This window comes from Colobus angolensis, unplaced genomic scaffold (assembly GCF_000951035.1).
Source record: "Colobus angolensis palliatus isolate OR3802 unplaced genomic scaffold, Cang.pa_1.0 Scaffold3, whole genome shotgun sequence".
NCBI classification, from domain to species: Eukaryota; Metazoa; Chordata; class Mammalia; order Primates; family Cercopithecidae; genus Colobus; species Colobus angolensis.
The window spans coordinates 26,881,326-26,899,901 of NW_012116265.1; the positions used below are offsets into that span (position 1 = coordinate 26,881,326).

General features: G+C 49.2%; 1 protein-coding gene across 5 annotated transcripts in view; it reads left to right on the top strand.

The window, feature by feature from the left end:
* TMEM229B (transmembrane protein 229B) overlaps positions 1 to 18,576 on the top strand; it is a 64,232-nt gene that overhangs the window by 36,036 nt on the left and 9,620 nt on the right. For 3 of the 5 annotated variants that reach the window (XM_011949734.1, XM_011949732.1, XM_011949731.1), the window contains exon 2: positions 11,665 to 11,837. Coding sequence is in view for 1 of the 5 variants with exons in the window: in XM_011949729.1 (XP_011805119.1) it covers positions 11,720 to 11,837 (118 nt within the window). In the remaining 4 variants the exon portion in view is untranslated. Of the gene's footprint in view, positions 1 to 10,107; positions 10,302 to 11,664; positions 11,838 to 18,576 lie in introns of those variants that run through there. The other 2 variants (XM_011949729.1, XM_011949733.1) reach the window with 2 other exon arrangements.

Sequence of the window (18,576 nt, forward strand, 5' to 3'; positions counted from 1 at the left end):
AAGAAAGAAAGAAAGAAAGAAAGAAAGAAAGAAAGAAAGAAAGAAAGAAAGAAAGAAAGAAAAGGGAAAGGGAAGAGAATAGGAAGAAAGGAGGGAGGGAGAGGGAGGACACCTGTCTCACCTCTGCTTCTCTTCCAGCAGCTTTTCTCTCTCTTTTTCTTCACAAACTAATTTCTCAAGAGTCATCGCACACACTATCTTAGTTAGCTCCCCTCACAGTTCTCCTCCATCTTTTCTTTCTGTAGCGATGGGGTCTCACTATATTACTCAGGCTGATTTTGAACTCCTGAGCTCAAGTGATCCACCTCAGCCTCCCAAAGTGCTGGGATTACAGGTGTGTGCCACCACGCCTGGCCTAAAGGAAGCATTTTTCTTTCTTCTTAAAAAAAAAAAAAAATTCTAGACAGGGTCTCACTCTGTTGCCCAGAATGGAGTGCAGTGGCATAATCACAGCTCACTGCAGCCACGACCTCCTGGGCTCAAGGATCCTCCCACCTCAGCCTCCCAAATTGCTTGGACCACAGGCCTACACCACCATGCCTGGCTATCTTTTAAATTTTTTGTAGAGATGGGATCTTGCTATGTTACCCAGGCTGGTCTCAAACTCCTGAGCTCAAGCTATCCTCTCACCTCAGCCTGCCAAAGGGCTGAGAGTACAAGCGTGAGCCACTGCGCTGACCTACACTCCTCCATCTCACATGGTCTTCAGTGTGCTGCTTAGCTTTCTCTGTCCCTGGCCAGCTTACATCTGCAGTTGATCATGGCCTCCAGCACTCTCCTGCTTCTGCTTCCCTGGGTATCCTCCTGCCTCTCTGGCCCCTTCAAAGCACCTCGTCCTTCACCAGCCCCAGATGTCACCCCATGTACCTTCTACACAGTGTGCTCCTCCTCTGCAGTGCTTCATCCAGCTGGGGTCCCAAACTGACTGTTCCCACATGTCCTGCAGCACCTCAGACTTAGAGCACCTAAAAGGCAGCCCATTGTGGGTCCCGAGATTTGTGCCTCTTCCTGTAGCTCTTCTCTTGGGTGCCATTGTGCAAGTCAGAAGTCTGAATGTTAGGCCGGGCACAATTGCTTACACCTGTAATCCCAGCACTTTGGGAGGCCGAGGTGGGCGGATCACTTGAGGTCATGAGTTCTAGACCAGCCTGGTCAATATAGTGAAACCCCATTTCTACTAAAAATACAAAAAATTAGCCCCCTGGTGGGGGCTAAGATTATAAGTGTGGTGGTGCATGCCCATAATCTTAGCTACTCAGGACGCTGAGGCAGGATAATCGCTTGAACCCAGGAAATAGAGTTTGCAGTGAGCTGAGATTCTGCCACTGCACTCACAGTCTGGGTGACAGTGTATGAGACCCTGTCTCAAAAAAAAGAAAAAAAAAAGTCTGGGTGTCATCCTCGACTCCTGCCTCTCAATCTCCCTCCCAATAAATCACTCACTGAGTCCTGTCAGTCTTGGCTTCTTAATAGGCTTCACTAATTTTTGTCATGTTTTTTTTCTTTTCTTTTCTTTCTTTTTTTTTGGACAGGGCCTCACTCTGTTGCCCAGGCTGGAGTGCAGTGGCATGATCTCAGCTTGCTGCAACCTCTGCCTCCCTGGTTCAAGCCATTATCCTGCCTCAGCCTCCCGAGTAGCTGGGGTTGCAGGTGCACGCTACCGTGCCTGGCTCTCAACCCCAGTGTCCAGTAGAGATGGGGTTTCGCCATGTTGGCCGGATTGGTGTGTTGCATTTCTTAATAGCCTTCACTAATTTGTGGTAGCTGCTTGACCCTTCTTAGCATTTAGGATTGTTAGCATTTAGGATTGTAATCCCTGATTTACTGTTTGGACTGAGTTAGAGGCCCTCAACACTGATGATATTAGGGTCCCATAAGCAATTAAAAATAAATTAATATAGTTCTAAATTATAATATAAAACATAGATAATTTATATGTGTGCTGAAGCCAAATGACTTTTTTTTATTCTCTCTCATTTTTTCTTCTTTAAAATAATTTTCTTGGTGCCCTAAGCATGTGTGTAGTGTGCAGATGGGTAATCCAGTACCATATAGAATGTCAGCTTCTTTTGGCCCTGGGCTGGGGTCTTTGGCTTTGTGGTCTTTGAATGTACCTGGTGGCACAAAATAGATATTGAGTAAATGTTTAATGAATGTGTGAGAGAATGCATGAATGCTGAGATGAATTTGAAATGTCTCGCTTAAGTAAAAAGCACTGTAAGAATGTAAGTTATTATTAGTTTTCTGATGTTGGATGTTACTGTAGAATTTCCAAGCTCTTATATTGCCAGTGTTTTAAAAAACAACCAGCCCTGCTGTTGTGCTTCAGCATTCATACCCCAGCCTACATTGCATTCAGTGGTCTGGACATAAAATGTGCATGGAAAGATTTCCAAATTAATAAGCTAGTGAATGTGTACAATAGCATGGTTTGTCTGAGTCCCTTTAGTCCTAAGTGGGTCTCTCTTTTTTTTGAGACAGGATCTCTGCCGGCCACGTGGCTCACATCTGTCATCCCAGCACTTTGGGAGGCTGAGGTGAGCAAACTGCTTGAGCTCAGGAGTTTGAGACCAGCCTGGGCAACATGGCAAAATTTCGTCTCTACCAAAAATACAAAAAATTAGCTGGGTGTAATGGAGTGTGCCTGTGGTCCCAGCTACTTGGGAGGCTGAGGTGAGAGGATCACTTGAACCTGGGTAGCAGAGGCTGCAGTGAGCCGAGATCGCAAGATCGTGCCACTGCACCGCAGCCTGAGTGACAGAGCCAGACCCTGTCTCAAAAAAAAAAAAAAAGGCCGGGAGCAGTGGTTCACACCTGTAATCCCAGCACTTTAGGAGGCCTAGGTGGGTGGATCACTTGAGCCCAGGAATTTGAGATCAGCCTGGGCAACATGACAAAACCCTGTTTCTACCAAAAATAAAAAAATTAGCCAGTCTCATAACCCGGTCTCAAAATAAATAGATACAAACTTTTAAAAAATAATATTAAGAGACAGGGTCACACTCTGTCACCCAGGCTGGAGTGCAGTGGCACCATCTCGGCTCACTGCAGCCTTGCCCTCCTGGCCTCAAGCAATCCTCCCACCTCAGAGTCCTGAATAGCTGGGACTACAGTGGGTAAAGACTCTTTCAGCTGTCTGGCTGTGCATTATCTAACATGGCCACACACAGCTGTGACAGTGAACCTGAGGAGGAGACTGTGCCTGTGTCTGAGGGCTTTGCTTTGGAATTAGGTGGTTGTGATGGTGCTGAGGTGTTGAAATGGGGCATCTACCCTAGAAAGCCTGCGTGAGACCTCAGAAGGGAGGAACATGGCCTGAAGGCCTAAGTCAGGCAGTGTGACTCGGAATAGCACAGAATTTGGGGGAAATAAAATATAAAATCCAGAAGGCTGGCCGGGCATGTTGACTCACGCCTGTAATCCCAGCACTTTGGGAGGCTGGGGTGAGTGGATCACCTGAGGTCAGGAATTCAAGACCAGCCTGGCCAACACATAGTGAAACCCCATCTCTACTAAAAATACAAAAATTAGCTGGGCATGGTGGCAGGCACCTGTAATCCCAGCTACTCAGGAGGCTGAGGCAGGAGAATCGCTTGAACGCGGGAGGCGGAGGTTACGCTGAGCCGCCGTTGCACTCCAGCCTGGGCAACAAGAGTGAAACTCCATCTAAAAAAAAATCTAGAAGGCTGTGGTTTAACAAATGTAACCTGACTCATTATTATGGGCTGTGGACAAAACGGGTGTGAAAACATCTCCAGGAGATATTAACTACATATACAAATAGACTCCAAAGTTTAACCCTGTCTTCTGGCATTAGGATGGATGCCTTCTGCAAGATTGCTGATCCTGGGAGGAGGAGGGAGTAACTCAATGGATAAGCAAGAAAAAAGAGGGCCAAATTGGAAGAGGAAATGTTTCCAGGAGGGATTTGGCAGGCAGAAACCCCAGAGCTGGAATTTTTGTGCCCAGTGGAGACCTCTGATGACCAGTGTGGTTCTCCCTGGATTTGACTCCATGTCTGTTTCTGGGCCCCACCCCCTGTCCTAACAAGAGGGTCCCTGATGTTTTTGCCTCCAAACTTTTTATTTAGAAATAATTTCAAACGTACAGAAAAGTTGCCAGAACAGTACAAAACACTCATATACTCTCTACCCAGATTCACCTGTGATTCACATTTTGCCCCATTTGCTTTATTTAATTTTAAAATTTTTATGTAGAGACAAAGTCTCACTATGTTGCCCAGACTGGTCTCAAACTCCTGGTTTCAAGCAGTCTTCCTGCCTCAGTCTCTCAAAGCACTGGGATTACAGGCATGAGTCACTGCATCTGGCCACTTCTGTTTTTAAATTTGGTGCTTCTTCTGTAGCCTTGGTTCTTGTCAAATGTTGGATGAGCCTTTGTTCTGTGTTCCTCTGTTGGATCTTGAGGTCTTCAGGTCACCTCTCTATGAACGCTGATTCTGTGCACCAGAGCCAGCCACCACTGGCTGTGGACAGGAGGGTGGGATGTACCTGCTGGGCATTGGCAAGAACTGGTCTAGGCATCCCCTACCTCTCAACCCTATTGTCCAGAGTATAAGCATGGTGGGCAGGGGCAGGGCCGACTGGCCTGGCTGCTCCAAATTCAATAACCACCAATTCAGGGCCCTTCCTGTGCCTAGATTTGCTGGCTGAAACCTTGTAGCCCCCATAGCTGCTTCTCTGATAGAGCACAGAACCCATAGGCACACTGCCTGGCTTCAAATCCTAGCCCTGCCCTTACTAGCGCTGTGACCTTGAGAAAGCTGCATAACCTCTTTGGGTCTCATTTCTAAATTCTCCTTGCCTTTCTCAGGCTGGTTTGAGGCTGTCCTAATGAATGTAATGGGTCCTCTTATCCTTTGTCAAAAGGAATGTTAATTATTTTCAGCAGTCTAATTACGTGGCTAATGAGAGACTGACTGAGATAACATTCCCTTTAATTACTCTTGCCTAAGTGCTGTGTGAAGCCATATTTTGAGCATTAGCAAGACTGGGTGCTTTCTCAGTATATGGAGCTGTCCAGCAAGGGCTGAGCGAAGGGCAGGGGTTGTTGGGCTTAAGGCTTATGGTGGAGGTGCCTGGTGTGGCTGGGGTCAGTGTCCAGCTGAGTGCATGCTGGCCTTTCCTGTGGGCTGCTACTTAAGGAAAGGAACGGTCCCGATTGGTTCAGATGGAGAGCAGACAGCAACTGTCACAGATTCCCCAGAACAATTCTCATCCTTCAATTAAAAAAAAAAAAAAGGATTTATTTTTAATAAATAAATAAGTTTATTGTACATGTGAGCCACTGTCCCTGGCCTTACCTTGTCAATTTCAGACTGACATCCTTATAGTTCCAAGTCCAAAAAAAAAGATGCCTCTTTTGTGGTCTTTGTGGCCATTCCAACAAGAATCTCAGGATTGGCTCTGACTGGAGCATGTATCCATCCCTGAACCAATCACAGAACCAGGGGAATGTGGTGCTGTGATTGGTCAGGCTGGGGCCTGATGCTCACCCCAACAGGCAGGGTATTGACAGCATCCAAAGCACACTGACACCCAGTGTTGGAAATAAAGCTCAGTGTAGCAAAGTGAAACCAGCACTCAGGCAAAAAGTTTTCTCAGCAAGGCAATTTACTTCTGCAGAAGGGAGCTGCCTTTGTCAGTTACGATCACAAGAGCACACCAAACAAGGGAGAGCGGGGTTTTTATCCCTAACGCAGACCCTGTTCCTGTGTCCTCCCCGTGTTGGCTGGGTTTGGACTGCACAATCTAAACTCATTCCGATAGGCTACTGTTGACATCATCAAAGGAGGCAAGGGTGGGCACTTGACGGGAAAGACGAGTACATAGGTGATGGGACATGCTTGGGTGTGTTTGGGTGCAACAGAGATGGGGAGGGCTGATAGATGGATGGGTAAGATTACTTTCAGAATAGAACAAAGAACCAGGTACTGAAACCTTTGAAGAGAAACTGTGCCTAACACCAGCTACTCTGCCTTGCTGTTTCTCAAACTTTGTCTAACTTTCTCCTACTTCAGGGTCTTTTCACTAACTGTCCTCTCTGCCTGGAATGCTTTTCCCAAAGTTCTTTGCATGGCTTCTTCTCATCTTTCTGACCTATGCCCAAATGCTACCTCCTTAACATTTAAGAGTCACCCTCCAGCATCTGGTTTCTTTCTTTCCCCCACCTGGCCTTCTCCATCTTCATGGCATAATATTAGAAATTATAGTATGTTTGGGACTGCTTAGTTATTGTTGATCTCCCACCTGCCTGTGAGCTCCAAGGGGGCAGGACCATTGTCTTGTTAACACATAGTACAGTACCTGGCCTTCACTGGGTCTCTATAAATATTTGTTGACTGCTGGAATACAACACCTTGAATAAACAAACCAATTACCACAGGACTTCTTGGACTAAGTTCCTTGGTTGTTTAGAAATCTCTGGGTGGCTTGGCTGTACAGGCTGTGAAAAGCAGAGTCCTAGTGTCACACCATGGGAGCAGTGCAGGCTTGTCTTCTGAAAGCCCTGCTGGGCTTCTTTCTGCATCCCTGGTGAGGCAACAAAGGGGCAGGGTCCCTGTCACTTCTGAAGGTGCAGTGTGGTGGAGTAACCTCCAGGACACCCTCAGGACATGGGCAGTAATGGGGAGAACCCAGATAAAATCCTGGTCACTTTGCCAGTGAGTCTGTGAGGCCACTGCCTCTTTTTTCTGGCTGACAGGAGAGGGCTTCATGGTCTTACGTGCAGAGTATTCTAGGGCCTCTCAGCCACTGCCTGATGGGATCTGCATAGGGGATTATTGATGAAGGCAAGGTGAGGCAGCTCTTTACAGTAACACATGCCTTGCTCTGGGACGGTGGCCAGGCAGCTAATTAGAGAGCCCAGCAGCTGTCCAGCCTTTCAGGCAGCGAGCAGCAGCTACTGAGTGCTGGAGGTGGGAATGGGAGAAAGGGACATGGGACCAGAGACCGCTCTCCAAGGTGGTGGAGTTGGGTGGTCAGGGTTTGCTCAGAGGGGGATTTTGAAAGGGGCATGTGAGATAGAGTGGGCTACATAGGGAGGAGGAAGGGGGAGAGGAGAGGGACAAGACAGGTGGTCTCCAAGTGAGACAGAAGAGATGTCAGGCAGGCAATGCAGCTTCCAAGCTCAGAGCAAGGGGCACAGAGGGGAAGGACAGGGCCTGGTGGGGTTGGGGCCTGGCTCCCATCTCCAGACACCTTCCCCATGCCAGGCAGGCCCCCACGGCCTGGGCCTCTCCTTGCTTCCCTGGGGAGCTGGACAGATGCAGGCTTTCCCCTCAGGGGATCGGGAATACTGATTGTTTTTGTAGTTGAGCTTGGCCCCTCCTCGGTGTAGGAAGTTACCAGATCCATTTGTGCTCAGGGCTTTTCTTACTCTAGGATAAGTAAAAGTGGCTGTTCTGAGTCACGTGGGAAGAACTGGGGGCTTTGAGTAACCAGAGGGTTCCCCAGTGGGCCTTTAGGCATCGTCTCTACTTTGTGGGCACCTGGGTCAGAGTGTGGTGTAATAAGAAATGTATTCGGTCTTTGTCCCAGGTCCTGGTCATAGAGCTCCTAAAACCCTTGACATTTCCTGAGTGAAAGGAATGCCTTTTGTTATTCATAATAAGCACCTTTGATAACACCCGAGTTTGTGCTAATGAAGTTACTGGGGAAGTGGTGGGGTGGTGGAGGGGCTATACAGCCTCAGGATGGAGCCAGTCACCAGAAAGACCAAATGCTTAGAGGATTGAGGATTAGAACATTTGACCCCACCATCTAACCTCCAAGAAAGGTGTGGGAGGGTGGAGATCAAGCTACATAAAAACTCTTGAACAAGATGTGATAGGTTTCTGGGTGGCTGAACATGTGGCGGTGCTGGTGGGTGACCGCCAATACGTCACCCTATCCATCTCTGCCTCTGACTGTTCATCTGCACCCTTTATAATAAATCAGTAAAGGTAAGTGTTTCCCCGGGTTCTGTGAGCCATCCTAGCAAATTAATAGAACTCATGGAGGGGGTCATGGGAACCCTGGTTTGTAGCCAGTTGGTCAGAAGTGTAGGTGATGATCTACTGTTTGTGACTGGCATCTGAAGTGGGGGCAATCTTGTGGCACTGAGCCCTCAAAATGTGGGATCCACTGCTATCTGGGGTAGAAAGCATCAGAGTTTAAATGAACTGTAGGAGACCCTGTTGGTGTCCGCTAGAGAACTGTTTGGGGTGGGGGACCCCCTCCGTGCCCACCCCATATCTGGTCACAGAAGTGTTCTGCTTTGAGTGTGAGAGCAGAAGGAAAAACACTTTTTTCGCTTTACAGGGAGATTTGGGGACGGTTAAGGAAAAGGTGAGTGGGGGTAAGAAAACAGAGGTAGTGTTTGCCTGCATACTTTCTGTCTCCAGTGTTAGGTTCCAGGCCAAGGAAATGATGAGGGGCCGGGGAGAGAGATCTGGTTTTTAGGTTCCGGTCAGAGAAGCAGAGACTCAATCCTGCAAGCCCAGCTTACCTTAAATAGTTATAGGAAAGGAGAGAAAATGTTGCAAAGGGAATTTCCTGCCAGTAGCCTCTTTGGGAAGTGAATCCTACGTGCATGAAAACTGATGTGGGTTTTGAGAGTGCCAGCGCATTGTAGAAATAACAGAACAGGAGTTGTTATTCTCTGACCTGAACCTGTGCTTGGCCCCTTGCCCATGTAGAAGCCTGCAGTATCTTCCCTGATGCCTGGGACGGTCTGTTCCTGCCCCAGTCTTCCTTGCGTGATGTTGGACATGTCTCTGTATTGTGCAAACCCAGGCTGCCCACTCTGCCTCTCTTCATTCTCTGGTGGTGCAATGACTCCTGGAGATGGGAGAAAGGAGAGTGAGCACCCTCCTTGCTTCCTTCACCTGCAGAGACAGCCTTGCCTGTAGTAAACCGACACGTATGGCGCTTTGTGGGAGAAAACCCATCTGTGATGGTGGCCCAGAAATTAGAGAAAAACACAAGACATTGCTATGTTTGATTAGTAACACTAGATGTTTCAGTTGCCCGAGAATTTAAATGTAGCTGGGCCCTTCTTCACCTTGCCTTTCCATCCATTCAGCAGAAATGTTATGATCTCAAGGAATTCATAGTGTGGTGGGGGAAATAGACACAAGGAAATAATTTTAAGATGGGACGACATGTTTCAGTTGAAGGAACATCAGATCCCCCTGGGAACATCAGTGATGGAATGACCTGGAGGCTGTGGGATGGCATCGCAAAGGAGTGAGGAGGGAGCAGGATCTGGAAGAAGGAGTCAGAATGGTGGCTGCAGAGGAGGGCAGGAGAGATGACAGGGCTTGAAACAGGCTGGTGATCTCTGCTTCTTCATGCTCCCAGCAGCGTCTCAGGCATATTTACGAGAAGCTGCATGGACAAACTCAGCTATAAGTTTGCAAAATAAGCAGCTTATTTGGAACGGACTAAGTAGATTACACTGACTTGAAGACCCTTGCGTGCAGACATGTGCCTTAAGGATGAGATTTGGGTGGGAAGCCGTTCAAAGGCACATCGTATGGGGACAGGGTGATTCTGGAGGCTGGGATTTGAATCAAATGTTTGGATTTGGCCAAATCTCTTACTGTCCTGAACGCTCCGTGTTTTCATTTCTAAAATAGAGGTGACCATTTCTGCCCTCCCTGCCCCACAGGAGCCTGAGAAAATCATGAGAGAGGATCTAAGTTCCATCCATATGTTAGTTCCTATAAAGGCTCATCATTCATTCCTATGCTCCAAGAACCTCTGGTTCAGGTCCTGCAGTCCTCAAAGGAGCCTCATGTCCTCTGTCCCCTGGGACCTACTCTTGGGGGATAGGGAGTGTCAGTGAGGCCTAGGGACAGCTTATGCACTTGGAGGAAGAGGTGCGACCCCTGCAGCACCAGATGATGGTAAAAACTTAGTTCCTCCCTTCAACTAAGTTTTTCCTGGGGAAAAAGCCTGCCAATCAGGAAGCGGGAGGTGTCTGGTGGGACGCTGCCCCCAAAAGGAGCCTGTTCTGAGTGCTGGGGCTTCATGTACCAGGGCTGCACCCCAGCAGGCAGTGGGCTTCCAGAGCTGGCTGCAGTAACCCTCAGGCTGTGCCGGCAGGATGTGGTCTTTAGTTTCTGTTTCTGTTTTAGTTCTGACTTGTGCCGTGGATGTGGCTGAGGGCCTAGGGTAGGGGAAGTCTCCACAGGTGGGATTGAACTCCCCAGGCGCATGGTCCTTGTGGTGCTGGTGGAGAGGGAGTCCCAGAGGGTTCGGATATGCCCCATTAAAGCCTTTTCCTCAAGGTGATAGGTATGTGCCAAGGTGACCCCTGTCCACCATCCGGCAGGCTGGGAGAAGCGGGAAAGATGGACGGGTCGGGGAGGGTTGGAGGGTCCCGTTTGTGAAGGAGCTGGGGAGGGGGAGGCAAGGCTGAGTACAGCAGCCCACTGTGATGCTCTCAGTGCAGAGGCCCCGAGGGGAGACCCAGGGGAGGCACCCCCCGAAACCACACCATACAGTGAGTTTCAGGTCCCCCATTCCTGCCCTTTCACTTCTCCTCGGCTGCCTGGCTGCCTCACAGGTTGTCAGCTTGAGCAAGGGCCCAAGTGGCTTCTACTCAGAGAGCCTGGGGGTCAGAGGGGAGGGAGGAAGGTGGACATGGGCATCAGCACAGGCCAGCACCTGTGGTCCATCCTGCCTGGTCATCCACGGGGGAGTGCCAGCTTCACCCCTAGCCACATACTGTTCTCAATTTCTGAGCTGCTGGGCTGTCCCAGAGGGCCATGCTGGGCCTGAGTGCTGTCCTTGGGCATATGCAGATGGTGCTATATCCAGGGGGTTTTCAGGGAAGCTTTGGCACTTTCATATTAAAACAAAAAATGTTGGAATCTCCATTAAATAGTCAAGTCTTAGGGATAGTGTTAAAAATGTGTACATGGCTGGCCAGGCACAGTGGCTCATGCATATAATCCTAGCACTTTGGGAGACTGAGGTGGGAGGGTTGGCCAAGAGTTTGAGACCAGCCTGGTCAACATAGCAAGACCTGTCTCTATTTGATTTTTTTTTTAAGTACATGGCAAAGGGCATTATAAAGTAAGATTTGTATTAGCTTGTAGCCGACTACTGATGTTCATAGGAAGGGCCTCAACCAAAATAATAAAATGAGATGAATAAATATTGGAGAGGTAGAATTGTACATAGAAAGATTTAGCACACATTTTGTTTTTCTGCATGTGCGGTTGTTCTCTGCTTTCAAAATGCTGAAACAGATGTCCTACATTGTCTGCCTTCCATGAGGTTCTGACCGCCCTTGAGAACAGATGTACCCACTACAGGGTGAAGGTGAGAATGTAATTTGAAGCTGAATGAGGATGTAACTGGATTCTAAAATTATATCTCCTCTCAGATTCACAAGTGTGCACACATTCAGGCAAGAAGCCCTAAGTCCTAACCCCCGACATGTGGATTGTCCGGGACCATCCCAGACTCTTGTGGCTGGATTAATCAGACCTGAGCAAACTGGATGCAGAGAGGAGGGGGCAGGAGGGGGCCTTGGTGGCCAAGGTGGGGATGAGTGTCTGGTGCTGAGCCCAGAGCCCAGGCCCTTGCAGTGTTTGCCTTGGATCTGCTGGGGGCAGTTTGAGCTGATAAAGGCCTCCTCTTTTATTCCCAGGGACACATGGAAGCTGCCAGCCCCCCAGCCAAGGATCACCTGAGTCCTAGGGCTGATGCTTGCCTACGTTGCTGAGAATGGCACTGAGGCCCAGCCAACAAAGGTTATCCTGGGACACTCCTGGACAAAGATCCTGATGTCTGTTGTGAGCTGCACACTCAAGGGTGTGATAAGTGAGTATGTTACAAGCACCCAGGGGATCACCAGCCCAGCGATCCTGCCTGCTCAGCACCTCATCAGCATGGGCACAAGTCTGGAGGTTCTAGTTCTGAGTCTGTTCCCCATCCAAGGTCCTGTCGCAGGGCTGCAGTTCTGCAATGGGAGGGGAATGTCAAGCAATATTGGGCCATCACATGCTGGAGCCGTCTTATGGCCACATGGCCTCTAAAAGCCAGGCCAGACCCAGTGTGTTGGTTTGTTTTCATGCTGCTGATAAAGATATACCTAAGGCTGGAAAATTTATACAGAAAAAGAGGGTTAATTCCAAGTGTCTGGGGAAGCCTGACAATCATGGTGGAAGGCAAGGGGAAGCAAGTTACATCTTACATGGATGGTGGCAGGCAAAGAGAGAGAGCTTGTGCAGGGAAACTCCCTCTTATAAAACCATCAGATTGGCCGGGCACGGTGGCTCATGCCTGTAATCCCAGCACTTTGAGAGGCCAAAGTGGGCAGATCACAAGGTCAAGAGATTGAGACCATCCTGGCCAACATAGTGAAACCCCATGTCTACTAAAAATACAAAAATTAGCTGGGCATGGTGGCATGCACCTGTGGTCCCAGCTACTCAGGAGGCTGAGGCAGGAGAATGGCTTGAACCTCAGAGGTGGAGGTTGCAGTGAGCCGAGATCATGCCATTGCACCCCAGCCTGGCAACAGAGCAAGACTCTGTCTCAAAACAAAACAAAACCCCATCAGATCTCATGAGACTTATTCACTATCACGAGAACAGCATGAGAAAGACCTGGCCCCATGATTCAATTACCTCCCACCCAGTTCCTCCCACAACATGTGGGAATTCAAGATGAGATTTTGGGTGGGGACACAGCCAAACCATATCATTCAGATTTGCTGGCATGAGTGAAGCGAGCACCCACACCTGGGAAACAGCATCTACTTTGGCCGTCAGGCTTCAGATCTGTGCAGTGAGGACCGTGCATCACCTGGGACTGGACTCTGCCCAGAAGCCATGAGCAATGCATGTGGTGCTGGTCTAGGAGGCCTGGAGTAGGACATCCAGGGCCCTGGGAGGTGGGGAGATTTGTGAGCCTTAGTTGCCATAAGAGTGACCACCAGGGGATCTGGAGGAGCAGGTCCTCTTGTTTTTGCCACATGTCAGCAGCAGCATCTCCTCAGCAAGACAAGCTCGAGGTAGCGCGAGAGGCTCCTAACTGCACAGCCCTGCCTTTCCTTACAGGCCTTTCTTTCCAGCCTCAGCCCCTGGCTTTTCCTTAATTATGATGCCTTAAAAAATGACAATTGGCTGCTTTCCCAACCCCCAGAGGCCTGTCTGGCCTGAAGGCTGTTATGTCTGTGCAGGGCCTGTAGCCTGGTGGGATCAGAGACCTGCAGGAAGGAAGTTCCCCAGAAGGCATGGCAGGCAGAGCTGGGCTTTTGCAACCTTGAAGAGACAAGCTTTTTTAGGAGTTCCTAGGCTGGTCCATGGGAGCCCAGAGCTTCAGATTCTATGCAGGAATTTGCAGGGAGTAGAAAAGGAGTAATCAGGTCTTTCTCCACTTTAGGTAGATCTTGACTCTCCTAGTTGAGAGTTTATAATTCAGGGCCAGAATCTGTTTTCCACTCAGCCTGGGCTTGCAAAGTCAGTTTGACTGGAGTGTTTTTCAGGAAGTGTGTTATTGAGTTGATGTGTAGCCAGGGTGGTGTGAATAAGCCTAGACTGTAGGAAGGGGGTTGGAGGTACAGAGATGGCCATGGATGCCTCTGTGGGAGCATGGTGACTTAGATGGGAGACACATCTCCCCAGAGCAATTTATGCCATCAGCCTTAAGGCTGTTGTACTGTTTGGTTCAGTGATTCCCCTTCTGGAATTATCCATTAAGAAATCTTATTAGGAAATATTACCAGAGAAGAAAAGGGCTAAATTCTTCCATTACAGGCATTAAAGGTAATTCTCGTTATATCATCTACAGTAGTAGAAATGGGAAACAGTTGTTTCCTTTGGACATCTAGGTTAAGTAAATTACAGTTTTCCAGTTGCTGGAATATTACACAGCCATTATAATCATGAGCACAGAGGCTATATAACAACTTGGAAAAATAGTTATGACAAGTAAAAATGGCAGGTTGCAGAATAAGTATATTATGGTGACTTGTAAAATACATACATAGGAAAATATTGCAAAGGAGAAATGATAATCTCTGTTAGCCTGGAATATGAATGCTTTTTCTTTATTAGAAATGAGGTCTCACTATGTTGCCCAGGCTGGTCTCAAACTCCTGGGCTCAAGCAGTCCTCCTGCCTCAGCCTCCCAAAATGCTGGGATTACAGGTGTGAGCCACCATGCCTGGCCTATGAATGAATGCTTTTTCTATGATGCATGGATTGGCTTTTTAAGAAATAAAATTGAATCTGGATGACTACACAACATACCATTAATAGCGACTTTCTCTAAGATGTGTGATTACAGGGAACTTTTGCTTTCTATGTCATTCTGTAATGTTTAGAAAAAAATTAAATACTAGAATTAAACATTTTATAAGGCTATATTTCTCAAGAAAGGAGGGAAGAGAGACTGAGGCAGCTAGCATTTATACTTGCCCCATCAGTGTTTAAGGGCCTGGGCCTGTTCGGGCCCATTCATCCATCCGTTCATTCCACAAGTATTATTAGGTATTATTGCCAGGCACCACTCTAGGCACTGATTACACAGCAGTGAACACGACAGTGCCCCTGCCCTCATGAAGCTTTCATTCTAGTTGAGGAGAGACAGACCATAAATAAGAAGCAACATATCAGAAAGTGAAAGTGCTATGCAGAAAATAAAGTGGAATGATGTGAGTGACAGAGAGGCTATTTTGGACTGGGGAATCAAAAGTCCCTAAGATGTGACAGCTGAGCTGAGATTTGAATGGTAGCAGCAAGGCAGCCACATACAGGTCTGGGATGTCAGCCTGCCGCCCCTCCCCTGTGCAGGGCGCCCTTTGCTTCCTGAGCCCCAGGGACCTCTGTGCCAGAACTGACTCCATCCCCCAAGCCCACTCACCCTGCCCTGCCTCCTGCTGGGGTTTGCTTGGGATCTGAGCCCCCCTAAAATCCTCTGTGTTTGGACTGTTGCTCCTGACATGCTGACTGTTGCTCCTCTGGGCAGCTGGCCCTGTTCTCGGCTGGTGAGATGCTCTTAGTGAGCAGGGCTCTGAAAGCCAGCTCCCGTTCCCCTTCCCCATCACCTGTTCACTTGGAGGGGTAGTTCTCCATGGCAGGGCTGGGCCATCTGAGACTCCCAGGAGCACTGGGGTGGGCTGGCAGTCAGGGGGCCTCTGGGTTGTGTGTCCTGGTGAGGGGCCTTTGAGTGGCGCATGCCTTGAGGCCTGAGCGTTGGTTGCTGTCACGGTCCTGTGACTGTCAGTTTGACCCTAGAGGGCCTCTGTGTAGATCCTGAGGAACAGGCTGGGAGCCTTTAGGAGCTCTGATGCTCAGTTGGAATGTTTGTTAATGATCCACCTGGAAGTTCACAGCCTTCTCCTTACTTCCTGTTGTCTCTCCACATACCATCGCAGCCTTCCAGAAGCAGGAACTCAGAGAATGGTAGTGCCCTCAGAGGAGCCTGTAGTCAGCCTCGGGGGCAGTGCAGTGTGCTGATTAGGAGCAAAGACTCTGGAGCCAGATTTGTGGGGTTTGAATCCCAGACTTGCCTTTTATAGTTATTAGAATGTAGGCTCAGCCAGGCATGGTGGCTCATGCCTATAATCCCAGCAGTTTGGGAGGCCGAGGCAGGCAGATCACTTGAGGTCAGGAGTTGGAGACCAGCCTGGTCAACGTGGTGAAACCCCATCTCTACTAAAAATACAAAAATTAGCTGGGCGTGGTGGCGGGCACCTGTAATCCCAGCTACTTGGGAGGCCGAGGCATGAGAATCGCTTGAACCTGGGTGACAGAGGTTGCAGTGAGCCAAGTTCGTGCCACTGCACTCCAGCCTGAGTAACAGAGTGAGACTCCATCTAAAAAAAAAAATGTAGTCTCTTTCTGCCTCACTTTCCCCATCTGTAAAATGGGCTTGAGGATGTTTTTCAGTTAATACAGGGAAATACTTAGAAGAGTACCTGGTTATTATTATCACTGTGACTTGGGAGGTGGAGGGAGGACTTTGTCAAGGCCTGCAGTATCACTGATCCCAGGGGCTTTCCTGGGTGGGTGCCCACAGCAAGAGGGTGGAAGTCTGCGGCATGTGCACCAGCCAGTGGCTACAGGAGTTTCCCTCCGCTTGCTTCCCTTCTGGCCCTGAGCAAGACTTGTTTTCCTCCCTGCTAACCTGATGACCACAGGGGAAGTTCAGGGAAGTTTCTGCCCTTTCCTCATTGAAGCCACTCACCTTCAGTACAGAGCCACCCAGGGATTCCCGAAGCTGTCCCCCACTGCCTTGCCCTCAGGGGCCTCCTAGAAGGGCTGTGGGTCTCCCCAGAACATGGAACTGTAGTGATGGGCGTCCCTGGGGCTAGGGAGTGAAGCTTGGGAAGTGAGTGGGGTGAAAGCGGAAGGCCTTCTCAGCCCGGTTGCACGGAAGGGGAATCCCGATTTTCTGGCCAGATGCTTCTCTGGACAAAATTCCCAGAGTCATTGTGTTGTGGCACCTTAGCCCCCTGAAACAAGATGGGAGTTTCTGACAAAACCAAGGGCAGTTATTCCATCTGGTTTTGCCTTCAGCCTGTCTTATACTTTTATGGCAGCCTCTTTACCCCTCTCAACTGCTGGCCATGTCCCCTGCCACCCTGTGGAACAGCAGGCTCGGAGAGCAGCTGGTGAGATGCTCTTAGTGAGCAGGGCTCTGAAAGCCAGCTCCCCTTCTTTTTCCCCATCACCTGTTCCCTTGGAGGGGTAGTTCCCAGCCCTCACAAGTCACCTTGAGTCCTGGCCCTTCGCTGGGACTCTGTTTGCCCAGGCCCTTTCATCAGGTATGAGGACTCTTGGATTTGAGTGTTGTTCAGTCAAACCCTGCTTGTGAAGCCGTCCTTTGCTCTCCAAACACTGTCCTCCTGCATTCTACCTTGCTCACACTCTCCTCCACTTCAATTGACTCTGAATTTCTGTTCCTGGGCTGTCCTATCTTCATGTCACAGGTCTCAGGACAGTTGTGTTTGTCACCAGGAGAAAGAAGCCAAGGTCCCCTGAGCTGCCAGTTCTTCCTGCTGCAGGCTTTACCAGGGCTCTGGTCCCAGGGCTGAGCAAGGAGCTAGTGGAAGGGGCCCAGGGGTACAGTGAGTCAGGTGGCTGGAGGCCAGGGCAGGGAATAGAGGCCTGTCTAGGCCCTGTATGGGGTGGGTGAGCCTGTCCTAGTTTAAAGTTAAGCACAGCTCCTGTGCTGATTAGAAATGGGTTTGGAGGGTGGGGTTCTGAAAACGCATCCAAGTCAATGCCCAGCCTCTAATATTATCTCCCTCACCACACTGGGAGCTGCCACCTTAGCCAATGACACTGTCTCCTATTCCTTTGTCTTCAACCCCATCTTCTGCCCTGACCCAGGTCTTTCATTTCCCCTGTTGGTCTTGCATGGACCAGCTATGTTCTCCTAGCTTCACCCTCGGACACTGTCTGACATTACCGTGGTGTGCTTCCCCTCCATCTACTACCCATGGCTTCCTGCTGCCCAGAAACAGAATCTGGGCTTGGGGCACACCCTGTTTCTCCTCCCCCATCTTGCTTCTTCATTTTTCTTTCTTTCTTTCTTTCTTTCTTTCTTTCTCTCTTTCTTTCTTTCTTTCTTTCTTTCTTCTTTCTTTCTCTCTCTTTCTTTCTTTCTTTCTTTCTTTCTTTCTTTCTTTCTTTCTTTCTTTCTTTCTTTCTTTCTTTCTTTCTTTCTTTCTTTCTTTCTTTCTTTCTTTCTTTCTTTCTTTCTTTCTTTCTTTCTTTCTTTCTTTCTTTCTGAGACAGGGTCTTGCTCATTGTCCATGCTGGAGTGCAGTGGCACAATCATAGTCCACTGTAGCCTCGAACTCTTGAACTCAGTGGATCCTCCTGCCTTAGCATCTGGGACTACAGGCACACCACATCAAACCAGGCTACTTTTTTTCTTTTTGTAGAGATGGTGGTCTCGCTATGTTATCCAGGCTGGTCTCAAACTCCTGGCCTCAAGCTATTCTCCCACCCTCAGCCTCCAAAAGTGCTGGGACTACAGGCATGAACTCCATTCTCTCTTCTGTTCAGCAACTTGCTGTCTCTCACCCTAGGTTTCTCTGTCCCTTTGACAGCTATCCCTTTCATCTTGCTTCTGCTCCCAGGGTTTTGGGGTCTAACTCTCCCAAGTTATCTGCTGGGCCTGGGGAAGACACTGGACCCTCCCATCTGTTACAGTTGGGAAACTATTCTGGACCATCCCAGAGAGATCAGAGGCAAGAAGAGCAAGGTGTAAAGTCAGCCTCAAGGCCCAGGATCTGGCGCAAGTGATGAGATCCATGCAGTCATGTCAGGCTGCTGCAGGAGAGTCCCTGTGAGGTTCCCCTTCCCTCAGCCTGGGTCCTGGGGGCTGGGAGTGTCAGGGGCATCCGTGCAGGTCCTGGGGCCTAAGTCGGGGTAGGAGGTCCAGAGGTCTCCACATCCCTGTGCTGTGCCATCTGTCTCAGGCCCTCAGTCGTCCTCAGTGTGTTCGCCTGGAGCCCGGATCTGTTCTCTCCTGCCTGGGGGTGGGAGGTATAGGATAAAATGAGGGGGTGAAAGGCTGTGCCCCTTTCATTCTACCGTCT